Source organism: Xiphophorus maculatus, chromosome 19 (genome assembly GCF_002775205.1).
Source record: "Xiphophorus maculatus strain JP 163 A chromosome 19, X_maculatus-5.0-male, whole genome shotgun sequence".
Taxonomy (NCBI): Eukaryota; Metazoa; Chordata; class Actinopteri; order Cyprinodontiformes; family Poeciliidae; genus Xiphophorus; species Xiphophorus maculatus.
The window spans coordinates 18,898,512-18,916,645 of NC_036461.1; the positions used below are offsets into that span (position 1 = coordinate 18,898,512).

Sequence of the window (18,134 nt, forward strand, 5' to 3'; positions counted from 1 at the left end):
AGACTAAATATGTTTGCTGCATTTTAATTTTTATCCTGTTGAGAGAGTCCCCCACTGGAGCTGTGGATCTCTGCAGCTCCTCCAGAGTTACTATAGGGATGTTGGTTGTTTGTTGATCAATGCTCTCTTTGGTCAGCCAGTCAGTGTAGGAGGACGTAAATGTCTCAGTTGGTCCATCCTCTCTTTATGTTCAGGTTGAACAGAGAAATGCTCAACGCTTGGGACTTTTTCTGTTCAATTCAGCTTTTATGTAGTGCCAATTCACAGCAAATGTCTTCTCACGCCACTTTGCAAAAACAAAAATTGTTGATTCAGACCAATCATAGAAGCAGATTCCAAGTAAAGTATACACAGTCCAAATCGATTCTATTTTTTGAACAGTTCAGGCAGCTTCTGTTTATTATTCAAATTGTTTAGAGTTTTTATCAAAAGAAACTCAAAAAGCTGCTCTGAGTCAATGACGAGCTCCTAGAGGAGCATGTAGTGACAGCAGACTGTTGCTTGCATTGTGTCGTTGACCTGGCAGCAGCCCCTCCTATTAACCATGCATGCTTTAGAACATAACTCTGCTCTAACTTCCTTCCTGACATGTCTGCTGTGTTCCTTTGTCTACATGATGCTGGTTGTTCTCTTATGATCTTTAGCAAACCTCTGAGGTCAGAAACAGAACAACTGGAGCTAGACTAGCATTCAGTTACACACAGTCAGACTCCCTTTAGGTGACTGCTGAAGGTTGCAGTAGCTTTCATGTAGGGGTATCAAAGTATAGGGTTATGAATACAAACGCACACCAAACTTTGTGTTGGTCTCTCACAATGAATAAAAAACAGAATGCATATGGCTTTCAACTGAAAAATGTGGAACATTTTGAAGCAGTATGAAAACTTTTACAAGGTTATATGTGTCTTTGTATGTGTGTGTGCGTGTGCGCGCGTGTGTGTGTGTGTGTGTGTGTCTGTGTGTGTGTGCGTGTGTGTGTGTGTGTGTGTGTGTGCGTGTGGGTGTGTGTGTGTGTGTGTGTGTGTGTGCGTGTGTGTGTGTGTGTGTGTGTGTGTGTGTGTGTGTGTGTGTGTGTGTGTGTGTGTGTGTTGTCTACACCCGTCCCCAGCAGTGGTAGTGTCTGCAACCCAAGCCAGGTGACTTGAGTAAAGCTAAAAATAATCACTGCGTGGCAGCTGCTGGCCTTGGGAGCAAATATCATCCTGTAAGGAGAATTGGGGGGAGGGGCAGAGGGCTCCAGACAGGACACAACAGAGGAGTAAATGCTCTACGGTCTGCCCCTCCAGCTTCTCCCAGGAAACATTAACAAGCAGAAGTAGCAGCAGTTTGCTCTGGGTGCAGAGAGGACCCTGTGGGACACAGAGAACTGGTTTGGAGCAAAAGCTTCTGGGTGTTTCATTTAAGAAGGGCAACAGGTGCCATTCACCTCCTGGGAGTACTATTAATGCTATGTTGGGTTCAGTGGATGAAGTGGTGAAACTGACCACTTGGAATGTCACAGGTTGGCCTCTAGGGAATGCAACAGAGACACATTAACCCTGGGGGAGCAGTGGAGGAAATAAATCACTGTTCAACATCTGCCTCAAATGTTTCTAGTAATCTTACATTTGAATCAAAATCTCATACAAAAAAAAACTGTTTTAACATCTTCTCAGAACAACACATCATGGAGCTCTTTGACATCATTTACTGTTTTACAGTCAAAGATCTGGAGGGGAATCATATTTGGTTTCATTTGTAATTTACTACTAAATTTGTTTAAATGACATGCAATTTAACACCATGGCACAACACCGTATAGCAATGTAAACTTTAATGAAATGTCAAGACATGTAAATACTTTGTTTTTGGTGGGATGAGTGTAACACAGCTGTGCTTGGTGATGGGGCTTCTTATTCCCTGTCTTTGTGTCTCTCGTCTCCACTTTGCAGACGTTAACGAGTGTGGGGGAAAGCCTTGCCTCAATGCTTACTATTGCAAAAATATGATTGGTGGATATCACTGTGCCTGCTTTCCTGGATGGGTGGGCCACAACTGTCACATAAGTCAGTATGATTTCAGAAAAGTGTTGGTCTTCAGTCTGTTTCCCGCCTGGCTGCATTACTCTGAGCTGTAATCCAGAGCCTTTACTGACCAACCTCTGTTCCACTGCCAGCATGTTATATGTGTGGGTGTACTTTCTCAAATATCCCCAACATCCTGTCCATGTTGTTGGTTGGTTTTACATCAGAAGCTTAAAATGTATGCATAAAAGTACAAGTTCCATTTGCACTAATGGAACTACTGCTAATGGTTCCATTATGATTTTTTTATATGGGAAAAAAATCATAATTGAAATAATCTGCCAATGGAACCAGTACTACCTCATCAATATTAAGGAATTTAAACAAGTTCATATATATGCTGAAGAGGTAGTTGTAAGATAGTCTCCTCTTATTTCTAGTGTACTCGATTTTTGCACTAAAAACTGAATCAAAATTGCTTGGTAAGATTTTGTGTTTTTGCAGTATTCACCTAACGCCACTATTAATATTTTTCGAAATGTTCCTGAATGCATTCTTTTTCCAGTCATGAAGAAGCTTCTTAATTTGGTTGGCATGAATTTTGGCCAGGATTGAGGTTTGGGACATTCCATGTTAGTCTTTTTAATCCTTTCGAAAACCATGGAACCGTCCCGTTGTGTTTCATACGATGCATTAGTACCGCTGACAGTGAAACAGCCCCTCAGCATGATGCTACCTCCACCATGCTTAACAGCAGGTACTGTAATGAAAAGCCTCTCCTTGATTTACCAGTGACATACAGCAGTTCAGTCTTTGTCTGGTCTGACCATCAGAGGTTGCTTGGCTTGACCGTGTGGCCAGCTGGAAAGAATCCCATCCTGAACAGGACTGCTGCTCACAGTTGGTCTTTGAACATCCTACCTCATTTCCTTTCATCAGAGGTCAAAGTTTGGGTCAGATGATTGGAACTTTGAAACAGTTGGACGTCCCAGCCTGACAGTGATCAAAAACACACATGAAAACTGGTTCTTGTAAATCATGCCATATCTCAACCCAATAAACATTCATGTACTAGCAGGATTTATATTTTAAGGAGCAGGAATGTGTCTATAATTTTAACTATATTTAGAAAATCCACAGTAAATGCAATATTTTGCACCAATTCATAGCTTTTATATTCTTTGAATTTGTTTGCGACGTACATACACAACCATTCCACCTGATGAAAGAGTGATTCAAATACGTCATTAAATGATGAGTGGATATAAACTTTTGATCTAGTTCATGTAAATGCAATAGAAGCTGGTCAGTGGAGGTTGCTGGAATTTCTTCCTCTGTCTTTAGTCTTCATGCCTTTCTGCTGGATTGTCCCACGCTTCACCTGGGCTCCAGGGTCACTGACTAAATCTAAAATTTCTAAAAACTCTGTTCAGTCATCCATGAGAGAGTTTCCTAATTAGTGTAATTGTTTAGTTCCACATCTTTCTTCATCTGAATCTGCATCTCTTCTGGGCATTGATCACCCTGCTCTGAGTGTACAGCAGTGCACCACTCCTCCCAGCCCCCAACCACTTTCTTGCATGTTGCTCAATCAGTGTGCTTCTGTCTCTGTTTTCATTGAATTTCATTTCAGACCTTTGGTTTTTCCTCAGACATGAACAGTTGCCATGGACAGTGTCAGAATGGAGGTACCTGCAAGGTAAGTCCCACTTGTCATTCTCTTCAAACATGCTGCTGGTTTTAATGAATTTTTTTAATGTTTTTTTGAAGATATGAATACAAGAACAATAGGCGTGTCAGCTTTCTAAGGGCTTCAGCTGCTATCTAAGCCATGCTTCCTAACCACTTTACCAGATGTCATTGTATGATAAAACTGTCAACACAACTACATTATTATGCATTTTTCTATGAATTAATAAATTATTAGTGTTATTGATAAATAATTATTGACTCTGAGCTGAATTTAGAATGTCTTTGAAGTTGAGTTGGACTTTAGTTCAGTTGGATGACTGAATTACGCATTAGCTGGTGTAGTTTTGCAGTTTGATAAAGTCTTATGTTAAGTAGATTATCTGGTGCTGCTTTAGTGATCTGGTCTTGTCTCTCTTGCAACTAAGTGAAATGAGAATTTAAACCTGAGTTACTTTTGACAGCTGTTGGATCTATTGACTGACTTGCTGAGAACCACACTTGTTGTCTTCATACCAGAACACAGCCAGAGGCTACCAGTGTGTTTGCCTGCCAGGTTTTGTGGGTCGGCACTGTGAGGCTCAGAGGAACCATTGCCCTAGCAGTCCTTGCAGAAATGGTGGCCGCTGCCATGCGCATCTGGAAGGTTTTGTGTGTGACTGCCCACCAGGGTTCACTGGAACCACCTGTGAGGTGAGGAAAATATTGTAAACATAGCGACAGTTAATGAAAATGAGGCAAAATGAGATTTTAATATTTTAAAGAACATGGCAAACCTCAGTTTTAGTTCCTCAATAAAGCTAAATATTACCTAAAAATTGATGCAATGAGAATGCCTAACAAAAGAGCTCATGAAATATGATGCAAAGCAACTGTTTTGTTTCTTATGTTGAATAACATTGACAGTGAGGAGAGTTTGAATGTGCCTCAGTTATTGATTTCTTCTCTGAAGGTCCAAAATGATCCATGTAATCCAAATCCTTGCCAAAGAAAGTCTCAGTGCAATAGCCTAGCTGGTGACTTCTACTGCAGCTGCCCTGAGGATTATGAGGGCAAAACTTGTTCTGAGCTCAAGGACCACTGCAAGACCCACCAGTGTGAAGGTAGCAAGGCTTCTACTAGAGTCATTGTTTTTTCATTATTTCTTTCAAACCAGTAGCAATGCTTTGACTTGCTGATTTTGACCATTTTCTTGTCTGTAACCCAAAGTGATTGACAGCTGCACTGTTGCCATTGCAACCAATGACACTCAACAACAAGTGTGGCACATTTCATCAAATGTGTGTGGGCCACACGGCCGTTGCATTAGCCTGCCTGCCGGGAACTTCAGCTGCTCCTGCTATCCGGGATTCACTGGCACCTACTGCCACGAGAGTGAGTAATTATTAGCTTGACACTCACACATGTTCTATATTTATCACCAGTTACCATCACTAGGAACCACAAGCCTTATGGTAATTCAGGCTCAAGTTTCGCTAATCATCACCATCAGTTTGGTGTATAGTGGAAGTAAAACGTCCAGAGAAAAACCTGAGCCACATGTCACAGCGTTACCATTCTCGTTTGCAGATATCAATGACTGTGTATCATACCCATGTAAAAATGGAGGCACCTGCATAGATGGGATCAGCTCCTTTGAGTGTGTCTGTCCAGGCGGCTGGGAGGGTGACCTCTGTGATGTTGGTGAGTTTGTGACTAGGCAGCACAAATTTAAGCTGGCAAAGTCAAACAGCTCCGGTGGTAATCTAAAGAAAAATGTTTTTAAGTTACAGCCTTCTGCTACAGAACCACCATACCTGACTCCCCAACGCATACATATGATTTAGCTCCAAAAGTGATGGTATTTGGTATATTATTATTATACATTATTTTATTGTTTTTTATTATATCTCTCCAAAACCATAAGGTGTGTCATTATATTTGATGTAACTTTGTTACATCAGTTTTACTTTAGAGCATTAAGACATGTTCACAAGTCATTTTTCTGAAGTCACCAGTCATGTGACTAAACATTACTCATCTGACCATAACTGCATAAATATAACTTAGAAATGCAAACCTGTATTGTTTGTCTTAAAGCCTAATTTAACACTTGAATATTTATAATTATCTTTTAACTTTTCAATGTGCAGAGAAAACAATTTAGAGTTTCACTCCTGATCACTTAAGATAAAGATTGTGAATAAGATTCGAGTCTCAGACCATGAGTATTAGTCAAGACTGAAGTCTTTGTTTTTGCTCTTTTAGTTTGTCTCAAACCACTGTTTCTGGTTTGTTTACAATATTTATTTTGTTGTTCTTTTATCTTGTTTGGGCTCATATATAGCACATGAATTAAGCATGCATATTTTCAGATGATACTGTTAACTGCGTTGTAAAGGCGTTGGCGCAATCCAATCCTTTGTCGATTCTGCATGTCATACCTACACATTGTGATTTTGTTTCTCATTGTACTTTCATTTTGTTACTGTAAAACTGTTTAGTTACTCAAATCATAGTGAATTGATTTCACCAATTATGAAGATGAATGATGATAAAACTTCTCAAATCTCATGTATAATTTGTTAAAATGTTATATTAGTTTTCAAAAACTTTAAGACTTCATTGCTCTTTACTTTGGTTCTGATCATGATTTGCACTCATTATAACAGACTATGATCCAAGAACAAACTAAATAACTCATGCTAGTTGAAGTTATTCATTGGAGATCTAAGTATGATCATGTCTCCTTACTTTAGACATGAAACTTTTGCCTGATCTGTACAAAAAATGTCTACCAATAAGGGGCAAGCTTTTGTACCAAAAAACATTGATCATAAAATAACCAAAATAACCAAATCTTCAAAGGCATGAAATGATAAAGATGTGAAAGACCAACATCTGCTTTAAATGAGAAAACTTACCAACAAAAACAAGTCCTTTTCCTGGTTTGATGTGATCATCTGTCCGTCTTTTCCTAATCATTTTATTTAAGTTCCCCACATACCTCTTCATAACCCAAACTGACCTTTCACTTCCAGATGTGAATGAGTGCAGCAGCAACCCCTGTCAGAACAGAGGCCAGTGCGTGGATCTATTTCATGATTTCTCCTGCAACTGTGTAGACAACTGGAAAGGGAAAAACTGTCACTTACGTGAGTTCGACTGCAGTCATTTATGCACACATTGAAAACTATTTCTGCGATTACCACAAACTGTTAGACCTTCCTCCCACTCGCATATCTGTCTTATTAGTGTCAGTCAGCAAAAAAAGGTGCAATATGTTTTCCTTCACATTCCTTGCATGTCAGGTCTTATATTTCTGAACTACTTAATCTACTTGATCTTTGGGGTGAGGAAGGATTCCAGAACTGCTTACATGTCAGTGAACACGATCCTCTTACTACTCTGTTCTTTTCACATGTGGAGTGGAAGTAGGTACTTATCAACAATGGCAGAAAGACAAATACCAGCAGTGTTTGTGTGGTGCTTCCACTCTCCAGGTGAGAGCCAATGTGACTCCAACACATGCAGGAACGGCGGGACTTGTTATGACCGTGGAGACTCGTTCCTGTGTCGCTGCCCATCAGGGTGGGCAGGAAACACCTGCAACACAGGTCAGCCATTGTTTCCATGCAAGTTAATCATGATGACTGCTCAACTGCTGTTACTAGACAAAATTAAATCAGTTGATGATCAAATGTTGTTTTGTTTTAGCTAAGAACAGCACTTGTGATTCGGATCCATGTGAGAATGGAGGAACATGTGTTGGAGGAGAACCTTTCACCTGCATCTGCAAGGCTGGCTGGGAAGGGCCCACTTGTGCACAAAGTATGCTTCTATTTCATAAACACACAGAGAGAGAAGTTATTGTGTCTTAAATATAAGCCACATATTAAAATACACTATATAAAAAGATGCCTAACCTTATTTTGTCTTAGCCAGTAAAGAAAATTAACTGTTCTGTGTTCTTGATGTATGAGGTTAAAGAAGAGTCAGTGAGTTGAATTCATGAATTCCATTTATTAATACCAAAATACAGCTAGTCCATTCTGACATGCTGCCTTTATGAGCTAACATGCAAAATGGCGACAAGCAACAGTTGGTAACTACTTTTGTTAGCCTCTGTCCAAAGAGGGCATTCCCTAGTGTGTCATTTCTTCTAAGCAGAGCTCTCCTTTTGCATTTCCTAACATGTCATTCTTGTAGGCTTAGCTTAGCAATTAGCTAAAAGAAACAAAAGGAAAACAGAATTATTTATTCTCAACACCAGACTAACTGCTTTCTGTTAGATTACCAAAAACGTTATTTTCTGAATGCCACAATAAGGACAGAGAATATCTTGCGCAAGTCCAAAAATTTGTGAATTTTTGAGAAGTCTTGCACAAATGATCTCATTCATTCTGAGCCATCTGATCTTTTATTGTTCTTCCGTTTTGCAGATATTGATGACTGCAACCCACATCCTTGGTAAGACAAACTGATTTAGATTACATTTTTATGTTTGAGTTACCCCTGTTATTCAAAAATCCATAATTTAGTCTTGTAATATTTATCTTCTTTTAGGCTATGTTCACACAGCAGGTAAATGCGACCCAAGTTTTTTTCCCAGATCCTGACTGAACAGCCCCATTCCGATCTATTCACCCCAAGAAAAGTCTGATTTGTGCCTCTTCCATCTGTTGTTCTAAATTGGATACATATCCAATAGTTTTCCAAGTGTCTGTAGTCCGAGCCGTCAGTTTGCATTTTATTCATCTTTTCCGTCATTGATGTGAGGCATTCATCAACAGATGCACCAGAAGAAGCCAGACTGGTAAATCCTGACGTAAACAATGTCTGAATCAAGCAGCACCAATACTTTTTTGTAGGCTGTGAGCCGACAGTAGTCAGCTGCCATTACTCAACACCTTTGTAATCGATCCATTATTACTTCTGCAAACAGTACACTGCTGTGCGTTGTCTAGGTTTTTCTGTGCATGTGGGTGGCACTGGGATCATAAACTGTTCACATACAAGTCTGATTGTGCTTGCATTTAATATTTATTTACTATTAATCTATTTGTATGATTTGTTCTTTAAACTGCCATCTATATTATTTTTCGGTCTCAGGAAATGAGTGAGGGATGAAGAGACTGATGTCTGGTTCTTTAGGTTCTGACTGGTCTGCGGTTCCTCTCCTGATCCATTCTGTCTGATGTCAAACCCACTGGGTGCCACTGAATGTCACCGACACATTTATTTTAATGCCCCTGTTAAACTTCACTGTGATTGTTTAGCCTGTGTCTTCCCACTACCATCTGTATTTTCATATGCAAACAAATTTCTAAGGACGGTATAGTATCGGGTGGATATTTTAAAAAGACACTGGTAGCAGCTTACTGCATAGTGTCCATCTCTAGGTAACCATGACAACAGCGTCAGTTCGTGGGGTCCTATTTAGGTCCCGCAATGACAATTTAGCTGACCCTAATATTTCCCATGTTTTGTTTTGGTCATTATTATTATACATATTGTTGAGATGTGTGTGATAGGTGTGTCTATCAGACATTATAGCAATACGGAATAAATCGTGTCCCGTATTGGATAACAACAACCCCCTGTCATTTTAGGCTAGCTTAAGCTAACCTGAATATTTACAACTCTCTTGTTGATACACTGACATTACTTACCTACTGTCTTTCAACCACTTTGAAAAGCTTTTCTTTGTCTCTCCAACATCTTTATCCTTCCCCCCTTTCCTTTTTCTGTTTTGTGCCCAGGAGTTTTTTCTGCGCCCATCTTTAGCTCCCTGTTGTCGAGGCATTACTACAAATTTAAAAGAAAAAAAACGCGCCTCAGCTCGTTCTCGAAGGGCCGCTGCCCAAGCTACCTGTATGGGAGGGAAGAGCGGCTGGCAGGGAGGGGGGCGCCTAATCAGTGCTGTTCCTCTGTTATTGATCATTTCATACACAAACAGCTGTTAAGTACATAAAATGCTGACAAGAAAAAAAAATTCCCCACATCGTTTTTACGCCCCCTCTACTGCAGCGCCCCTATGCGTTGCATACACTGCATAGCCACCTTTTGCGCCACTGGTCAAGGCCCTGCATGTTTTAGGTGCTTCCCTGTTCAGCACACCTGATTTCAATGGATGGCTGATTAACAAGGTTTTACTGAACTGCAATAATCTGAATCAGGTGTGTTAAAGCAGGGAGACATTTAAAACATGCAGGGCAACATTCCTTGAAGACCAGTGTTGGAAAACACTGCAATAGCGCACCAAACTTCAATGGAACTGTGTAACTGCAAAACTATTCTTTCTTACTACAAAGTTAATATTTAGGATCCATATTGAACTGCAGTCACATTGGTGCTATTCTTACAGTGGTCCACAAAAGTCAATCCCAATCTGGCCCTCTGACCCCCACCTACCCTCACCATGGCTCTTCAAGGACTGAGAGGTGAATTAGTGGTGGTTAAGCTTTAGGAAGAGAGGAGGTGGAAAAGGAAGAGAGGCAGGACAGGGTGATGCCACGCCTTCTGCGCTATTCAGGGCCCAGAACCTGGGGCAAAGTGTGAGAATTGGAGCTGTTCAGAGGTGGGGCTGTGACCCTCACTATGTGGTCTGCATGGATTTACATATGAAATCTGGACATTGATCTGGCTTTAGCTTGAAGGTCTCATCAAAATCAAAGAAAATAGTAGCACCACGACTTTATAATAAAGACAAATTTCCATCTTTTTCACATTATTAATGGATAACAGATCAAAATGTTGGCTCTTGGTTTCCACCAATTTTCTGTACTTGAAGCTGATTTTAAAAGCACTGATATTTTATTGAAGAAACCTAAAAACCTTCAAGTCATTTAGGAAAACAGATGCAAAAAGATTAAGTCAAATTTCTGAATGAGGTTTTGCTCTTCTCTTCTTTGCAGCTACAACAGTGGCATCTGTGTTGATGGTGTGAATTGGTTCCGCTGCGAGTGTGCGTCAGGATTTGCTGGACCAGATTGCCGCATCAGTGAGTGCATGGGAACCGAAGGGAGCTGGAGGCTGGGGTCAGGTGGGCTGGAGCGTTAGGAAGGGGGTCAGAGGTGAAGGGCCTTGGTAGGGGAGCCTGAGCCGATTGTTTCTGGGTGACAGATTTGAAAGCCTTTTAGGAAAATGGTCTTAACCTTTCCCCTCTGTGCTGAGCCGAGGTCAGAGCTTGTGTTGGTTGGGCACTCTCATGACGTCTCTGACTGGAAAGCTTTTCAGAGAAGATTTTGCAGAATCTCCAAATCTCCATTTGGAGATTTTGCAGAATCTCCAAATCTCCATTTGGAGATTTTGGGACCAAACGGTGATCAAATTGAAAGAAAATAATCTCCTTAAAGATTTTCAAATGAACATTAAAATACACACAAGGTTCAGGTTTTTACAGCCTAGTATTTGACCTTCTACAAATGTAGAGTTTGACTTGTTTTACTTGATCAAAACACTATTAGTTCTTCTAAGTTTAAAATTCAATTCTAATCCTGAGCTTATGTCTTTAAAAACAACATTTCATATGTCTGTGAATGTTCTATATACTTGTTTCCATAGATATAAATGAGTGTCAGTCGTCTCCCTGTGCTGAAGGCTCTACATGCATAGATGAGATCAGTGCCTACCGTTGTGTCTGCCCTCCTGGACAAGCTGGACCTCAGTGTCAGCAGTGTAAGTTAAATACAAATAAATTGTTTGTTTATTAATTTAAAATTAAGGCTAAAAACTAGTGATGAGATATTGCAGTATCTGTGATTAATGAATTGGATTTTTATGAAGAAGTACAATCCCAAGCAACATTCTCAATTCAAAAGAACATTTTGCTGCTGAATTATTAAATACAAATATAAATATAGAAATATAAATATTAAATACAATACAAATACAATAAATAAGCATATGAGCTCAACATTATGTATTTCATGTCTTTATCATGTTCTTCACATTTTTCAAGCATCAGATTGGTACAGTGTCGTTCAGATTTCCAGTGTTTCAAGAACTCCTGATCATTCATAGAACATCTACAAGAAAATGAACCCTGGGCACTGACATTAGCATTAGCTGCTACATGTTTAGCATTGAGATGCTATTTTATGAATAGCTTCACTGATGGGCTAACTCTTTTTAGCACAACTTATACACAACAATAGTCTTTTCCAGCGTCCCATCAGATCGGTTCAGAAGCAGAAACAAACCTCCAGTGGGCTCACAGATACAAAAGTTTTGGTTGTGGTACCAATGTAAAAAAAAAAAAAAAAGCAAGTAATTCAGTTAAAATATTTAACATGTTTTACAATATTTTTTGGACTACTTCGCTACTTTTTTCCAACTCTTTGGAAAAACGTGTTGGAAAAGTGTTTTCCCAATGCTTTCCAACGCTTTGAATGCGGCTTTTCTGTGGATTTTTCTTCAACTGCCTGGGGGCTCTTTAGCAGGAAGTGAATCATTGGAAGTCAAAATTGGAAATCAAAGAAGAGAGTGCTGCTTTTCATTTAGAACAAGTACATGCAAGCAGCAGGCATGACTGGGAAATTTCTTCAAACTCATAGCCCCTCTTCATGGAAACAACACGAAGAAGTTCACATGATGCCACTTTTAGGTTGAAGGCTATCGATCTGTCAGTACAGATTTTTATTTTTATTTTTTTATCCAGTTATATTGGGCTGGCCCATTTGCTTAGAGTTGCCTTTGGCTAATAATAACTGGAATATAAATAAATACTGGTCTGGATTGCAACTTTTCATTACTTTTTTGAGTCTTCTGTAATATTTCTCTTTTTTTTATTTACTTTAACTTTATTGCTGCTAAAATGTGCTCTACAAATAAACATGACTTTTCTCGCCACTGAAGTTTCATAGTAAGGCTGCCTTCACAGGATTTGGTATGATACAGGTAGAACGTAGATGTTCTTGCAGATCCTTGGTAAGGTTTTGGTGAGGTTTTCCATACTTTTGCAGCAGGGTTGTTTATGAAGCTTTGTGATATTCCCAAGCTCTAAAAGAAAGTTATTGTGAAATTACAATATAGATTGATTATTTTAAAGAAGTTCATCTTTGATAATCATTTATAGTGAGTTGCATCTTAATAAAGCTGCCTTTTACCTTTTCAGTCATGGGACTTGGAAAGTCATGCCGCCATGCTGGCCTGCAGTATCCTCACAGCAGTCACTGGGAGGAGGATTGTAACGCCTGTCAGTGTGTCAATGGCGAAGTTCACTGTTCCAAGGTTTCACTGATGAATTAAAGATTTTTTTCACATATATAAGCTGAGAGCAATTACTGATCCACTTTAAATATTTGAGGCATGTACTAAATCCCTCTAACTGTCCACTTCCAGGTGAAGTGCGGCCGTCGCCCCTGCGTCCTCCCAAATGCTGTTTTGCCTTCAGTCACCAGCCATCAGCCCTGTCCTGGAGGCCTTGAGTGTGTGAAGCATCCGCTCCTCACATGCCTGTCTCCACCATGTCATCAGTGGGGCGTGTGCTCAACACCTGACCCTCCCACTCCTACCCAGCATACCCAGTGTGAGCCCCATAGTGGCTACCTGGACAACAGATGTGCTCACATCACTCTCATCTTTAACAGGGACAAAGTGCCACAGGTACTCATACGTAGAGGTGTTAGATGTTTTGGAAAGCATTAATCAGAGAAACACCCAGTAGACAAGGATTGTCAAAATAATCTATATTGAGACATAATTAATGCTGAAAATATAAATTACTCCAAGGTACTCATCAAAACAGATATAAACTGAACCATTTTCAAGATATTGCCCTTCTTCAGACACCAGCACTGCAATAACAGAGATCCTTAGAGTCTCCTTTCCCTACTAGAGGTTCACCTGCAGATTTAAGGCTCAGAATAAAACTAGTGGTGTCCCGGTACCAGTGTCAAGTACGCCTACCTGTACTCATAAAAGCAAACCGATACTCCTGACACACTGTTCTGCTGGACTTTCCTCCTGTGGTTCACTATGGTGAAGAGGCTAAACCACACTCCATACCAGGTGGCGATGGTAATACATCAATAAGTTATTTGCCGATTCTCCAAAAAAACAGAGAAGTTAGACAGTGGAAGGGGCGAAAATGTCCATAGATTTCTAGCAAAGGTTGCACTACACTTTCGTCGTACATCATTGTAAAAATTGGTGGAAAAAGAAATCATGTCATAATCTAATTTTACCATGAATTTTTAAAATGATAACATAATTTAATTGCATTTAATTTTCATTAAATTAAACGCAATTTAATTAAATTAAATGGAATCTGAACAGATAATCCTCATCATGTTACCATCAAACTGAATACATTTAACTTTTTCTGCAGTGACAAAGTTTTGAAATCAGGTAACATTTCACCAACTGAAGTGATCAGAAGTCGGCAAGACTCTCTGAGTGGTACCTGATCTAGCAAACACTCCCCTCAGCAGTGGTTCAGCTGCCAGACGCTCTTCAAGTCTCTGGTCCGTAACTCTTCAACGCGCCGCTGTTTGCTCTCAGATACTCTGTTGGAAATTCTTGTTATATTGATTGATTTAGTGACCTCAGTCATGTTCTCTGTTTGTGAATTTGAGATCATGTGTGTGTAATTACATAGGATATAAGCAGACTTCTCTCTGTGCTTGGTTAAGCCGTCAAGCGGGGCGAAACCCAACCTTTTATTTTAATCAAGCTTTTACTGCTTTCGTTCTTAGACCATCATTAGAGTAAGCAGCGTAACTTCTAACTTTATAGATTTTATCATCTCTGATGTGTGATTAATTGGAGTGGAACGTGGAGCTGTTGTGCAATTATTTTGCTGCGCACTGCGCTTGTTAGTCTGATGGACATCTGCTCTTTGATTTCTTCCCTTCTTCTATGCCATAAGCTACCTACTCCTCTATTTATAGCAAGTCACAAGTTGATCATGTATTCTCTTTTAGTCTTCTCTGTGTATTTAGTGTCAGTTTATAAAATGCACCATAAAAGCCCGACCCACCATCAGGCTAATAATTTTGGCTCGACTGACACGGATATCCTAATCTGAAACCACTGTAATTTAGACATTTTGACAATGTTATTACTAATTTACCTACTTTGTGGGCGTGTGTGTGTGTGTGGCAGGGCACTGCTGTAGAGAACATCTGCTCTGAGCTGAGGTACCTCCCTGTGACTCGGATGCTGGCTGTGGACCGAGAACTGATCATCCTCTGTGACTTGTCCTACTATACAAGAAATGCTGTGGAGGTTGCCATGGTAATTACTACACATACTTACCTTAGCACTTATATTTTCACTATTCAGCCAAATATGAGATGTTTGTTAAAATGATTCGTATGTAAGCTTTATAATGACTGCCCAAAAAAGACATATGAATTTTACATTTTAAACTTGAGATGCACCAAACAGAATCAAGTGACCAAATTGGCTAGTTTGTGTTTTAAGTTCCAACCTTTTGATGCTAATTTATCTATAAAATCAACACTAATATAAGATTAGTCTTCAAATAAATTCTTTCCATCCTTCCTACTCCAGTGGTGGTATTTTTTCCATTTGTGTTGTGGCAGCAGAAGCAGCAGTATACAATCTGTGTATGAGAGCAGTTACAGTGAAACAGGACTTAGTTATAATCAATTAGCACAGGTAGCACAGCTGGCTAAATGTGGATTCTGAACTTACTTAAATAAGCACAGGGATAAAATAAATGTACAATGTCCTACTTTTACTATTCTTTTTAAACAAACATTGCTTAGCTTACCACTAAATAATTTTCAGATAAATGAGAGCAAACATTAGAGCAAGTCTTGATGTCCATCCATCCATTTTCTAACACCCTTGTCCCCAGTGGGGTCAGGAGGGGTGCTGGTGTCTATCTCCAGCTAACATTTTGGGCAAGAGGTGGGGTCACCCTGGACAGGTCGCCAGTCTGTCCGGGGTGTTGATGTCATCCTCCTTTAATTAGATTTACAAAAACAAAAAGAAATAAGAGCAACAGTAAGGAGAATAAATTTAGTTTCAGCAACTTCTGGATGAAATGTCTATATTGCTTGGAAACACCTTAGAAAGTAAAATGTCACATCTCTGACATGTTCTCTTTTTTCTCCTTAGAATCATTGCTTCTTAGCAATTGCACCAATCACAGATTTTGTAGATCTGCTGATACAGATTTTGTCTCTAAGAATTATGAATAACAAAAGACTTATTTTTGTTTTCATTATAAAAACAGAAATGTGTCAGCATAAGTTATTTTTGTAAAATAAAGCAATGTTTTTGTTCAAAAACTAGCCAGATAGAAGCTTTTCTGTCGCGACTTGTCAGTCATTATGCATATCAGAAGAACCTTACTGTAATAGGTTCAACTACCTGTTCTCTGCTGAAGTCTCACCATGTGTGAGCAGCAGCTGGAAAAAAAAGCAGTCTTTACACCACAGTAGGAAACCTTGCTGCTTTTCTTTGAGTTTTCTTTATTCAGCAGCAACTTCCAAACTGAGGAGCACAAATCATTCATCAGCTGGTCACCAATTACAACTAGTAAAATCCGATTCCAGCCAGCAACAGATTTCCAGTGCATCTCTGTTTTTTTGTTTACTGTTATGTATTTTTCTCCTTGTCCATCTGTCTTGACCACCTAGACTTGAGAGAAATCAGCAATTTTGGAGCTTAACGCACTTAAACAGGGGATTAGCTCTGATGATAGGAAGGCAGCTTTGAGAAGCTGATGTAGGAAAGGGAGTGGTGAGCCTGATCCACTGCAAGGTTTTACAAAAAACACAACAGATAGATGAATACTCATGGTTGATGTGGGCTCCTGTTGCACCAGAATGTTAGCAGTTTTAGGCTTCTTTTAATAAGTAACTACAAGCCAGTTTATGTCAAATGCCTGTTCAGTAGATAGGGGAATGGTGAACAGACATTTTTTATGAAGGTTTATGTAATATATAAATTAAATCAAATATTTTCACTCAAACCCTAGCCAGATTTAGATTTTGCATTATTTTCTTGGTTCTCTTATTGAAAATAATACAGGCAATTATTCTTTTTTATTTACATTTGTACAAAAAAATTGAAGTCCAAAATTGTTCATATCTTTCTTGGCTATAGCAATAATAAAATGCTTAATTGCTCACAGTTTGTCTCAACTAAAATCTCTGTAGTTCAGAAGGTCTTCTTGCTATCTCCCCATAAACTCTCTGACAAGTTGAAGTCGGGATTCTGGCTAGGCCAATCCAAACGTATTATTTCACTGCATTAGTAGTTTTAGCCTTTGCTGCCCCATGCAGCCCCATTTTCAATATCTTTACTCTATGTGTGATTCCTAGTTTCTTCAGTACATTGTAAAAATCTTGTCTTGTTTTGATGAACCCAGTATTCATCAAACACTGGCTTTGACGAACATTGGATCAAATTGAATGTATGGCTACACAGCTAGCTGCAGCACATCCCGATGCAGTGACGACTGTGTAAAATTCAGTCAATAAGCTCTGGTATACAACACTACAACCTCTATTAATGAGCATGTTGCTGTAATGTTAAAATCCCTTATTATCAGTTTGTATTACTAACATCAGTAACAGTTAGCCTGCTCACTGAACAGGAACACTGTTAAGTTATCTGTGTTTTTTCTCTGCTATTTGAAAATAGAAACAGCAAATCCTTTTGGTTTCTTTCTTCCCAGTAGATTCTTGGTGTTTATATTGAACCCAGTGTCAGTCTATGTCAGATAGTAAGCCAGATCAGCAGGGTTTAGAGGTGAGGGAATGAACTGCTAATTTCCTGAAGAGAAATAAAGAATGCTGTTTTATACCCGATCAAACAAAGAGCACAGCCACTCTTTTCTCTATTGCTTGGATCCATTCAACTACACAACACTAAGCTAATCCTCCTTGTTCTCCATAGCGGTTTTACCCACAGCACCTTATTAGGCAATTAACTCCACCTATGTTCTCAACAGGGGATGGAAAGAGCTCCAAAACATGCCAGATGTCAGGAGTAGAATCTCCTCTGTTCAGACAGATGAATGTGATTTTTCTTCTCTTCTTCTGTTTCTCTTTGTTGTATTACATATCCTCTGGTAAAATGTTGACCATTTTAAAGTAGGCTTGTGTTTACACACTAATTATGTTTACACAACGTTTTTTTTGTTCCAGCAGAAAATATTCCTGAACTAGGGCTTATGTTTTTTTTGGGGGGGGGGGTGACTGCTACAATCAAAAATTAAACTATTTATGGAAAGTTAACTATTCCATAAATAATTAACTTTTTTTCAATGTGATCAACTAGATTCTAAACAAGATTGAACAAGATTTAATTTGAATTAAGTTGGTTTCCAATGTGAAGACAAGTTACAAACCACTAATTAAACCCCATTTAATTATTGGTTGGGACAATAAACAGGGATATTTCCTAAGAGCAATTTTGGAGGTGTTGGCAAAATGTGTTGGCAAACCTTTACAATTTAAGAATTTTTAAGTCTCTAAA

At 39.2% G+C, this 18,134-nt stretch overlaps 1 protein-coding gene across 3 annotated transcripts in view; it reads left to right on the plus strand.

Annotated features, from left to right (window-relative positions):
- Positions 1-18,134, plus strand: part of LOC102222041 (protein jagged-2-like) — an 84,289-nt gene that overhangs the window by 54,585 nt on the left and 11,570 nt on the right. For 2 of the 3 annotated variants that reach the window (XR_002754453.1, XM_023352403.1), the window contains exons 10-24: positions 1,932-2,045; positions 3,656-3,702; positions 4,212-4,385; positions 4,645-4,795; positions 4,902-5,066; positions 5,262-5,375; positions 6,713-6,826; positions 7,175-7,288; positions 7,389-7,502; positions 8,114-8,141; positions 10,589-10,674; positions 11,238-11,351; positions 12,790-12,905; positions 13,017-13,280; positions 14,781-14,912. Coding sequence is in view for 2 of the 3 variants with exons in the window: in XM_023352403.1 (XP_023208171.1) it covers positions 1,932-2,045; positions 3,656-3,702; positions 4,212-4,385; positions 4,645-4,795; positions 4,902-5,066; positions 5,262-5,375; positions 6,713-6,826; positions 7,175-7,288; positions 7,389-7,502; positions 8,114-8,141; positions 10,589-10,674; positions 11,238-11,351; positions 12,790-12,905; positions 13,017-13,280; positions 14,781-14,912 (1,847 nt within the window). In the remaining variant the exon portion in view is untranslated. The remainder of the gene's footprint in view (positions 1-1,931; positions 2,046-3,655; positions 3,703-4,211; positions 4,386-4,644; positions 4,796-4,901; positions 5,067-5,261; positions 5,376-6,712; positions 6,827-7,174; positions 7,289-7,388; positions 7,503-8,113; positions 8,142-10,588; positions 10,675-11,237; positions 11,352-12,789; positions 12,906-13,016; positions 13,281-14,780; positions 14,913-18,134) is intronic. The other variant, XM_023352404.1, reaches the window with a different exon arrangement.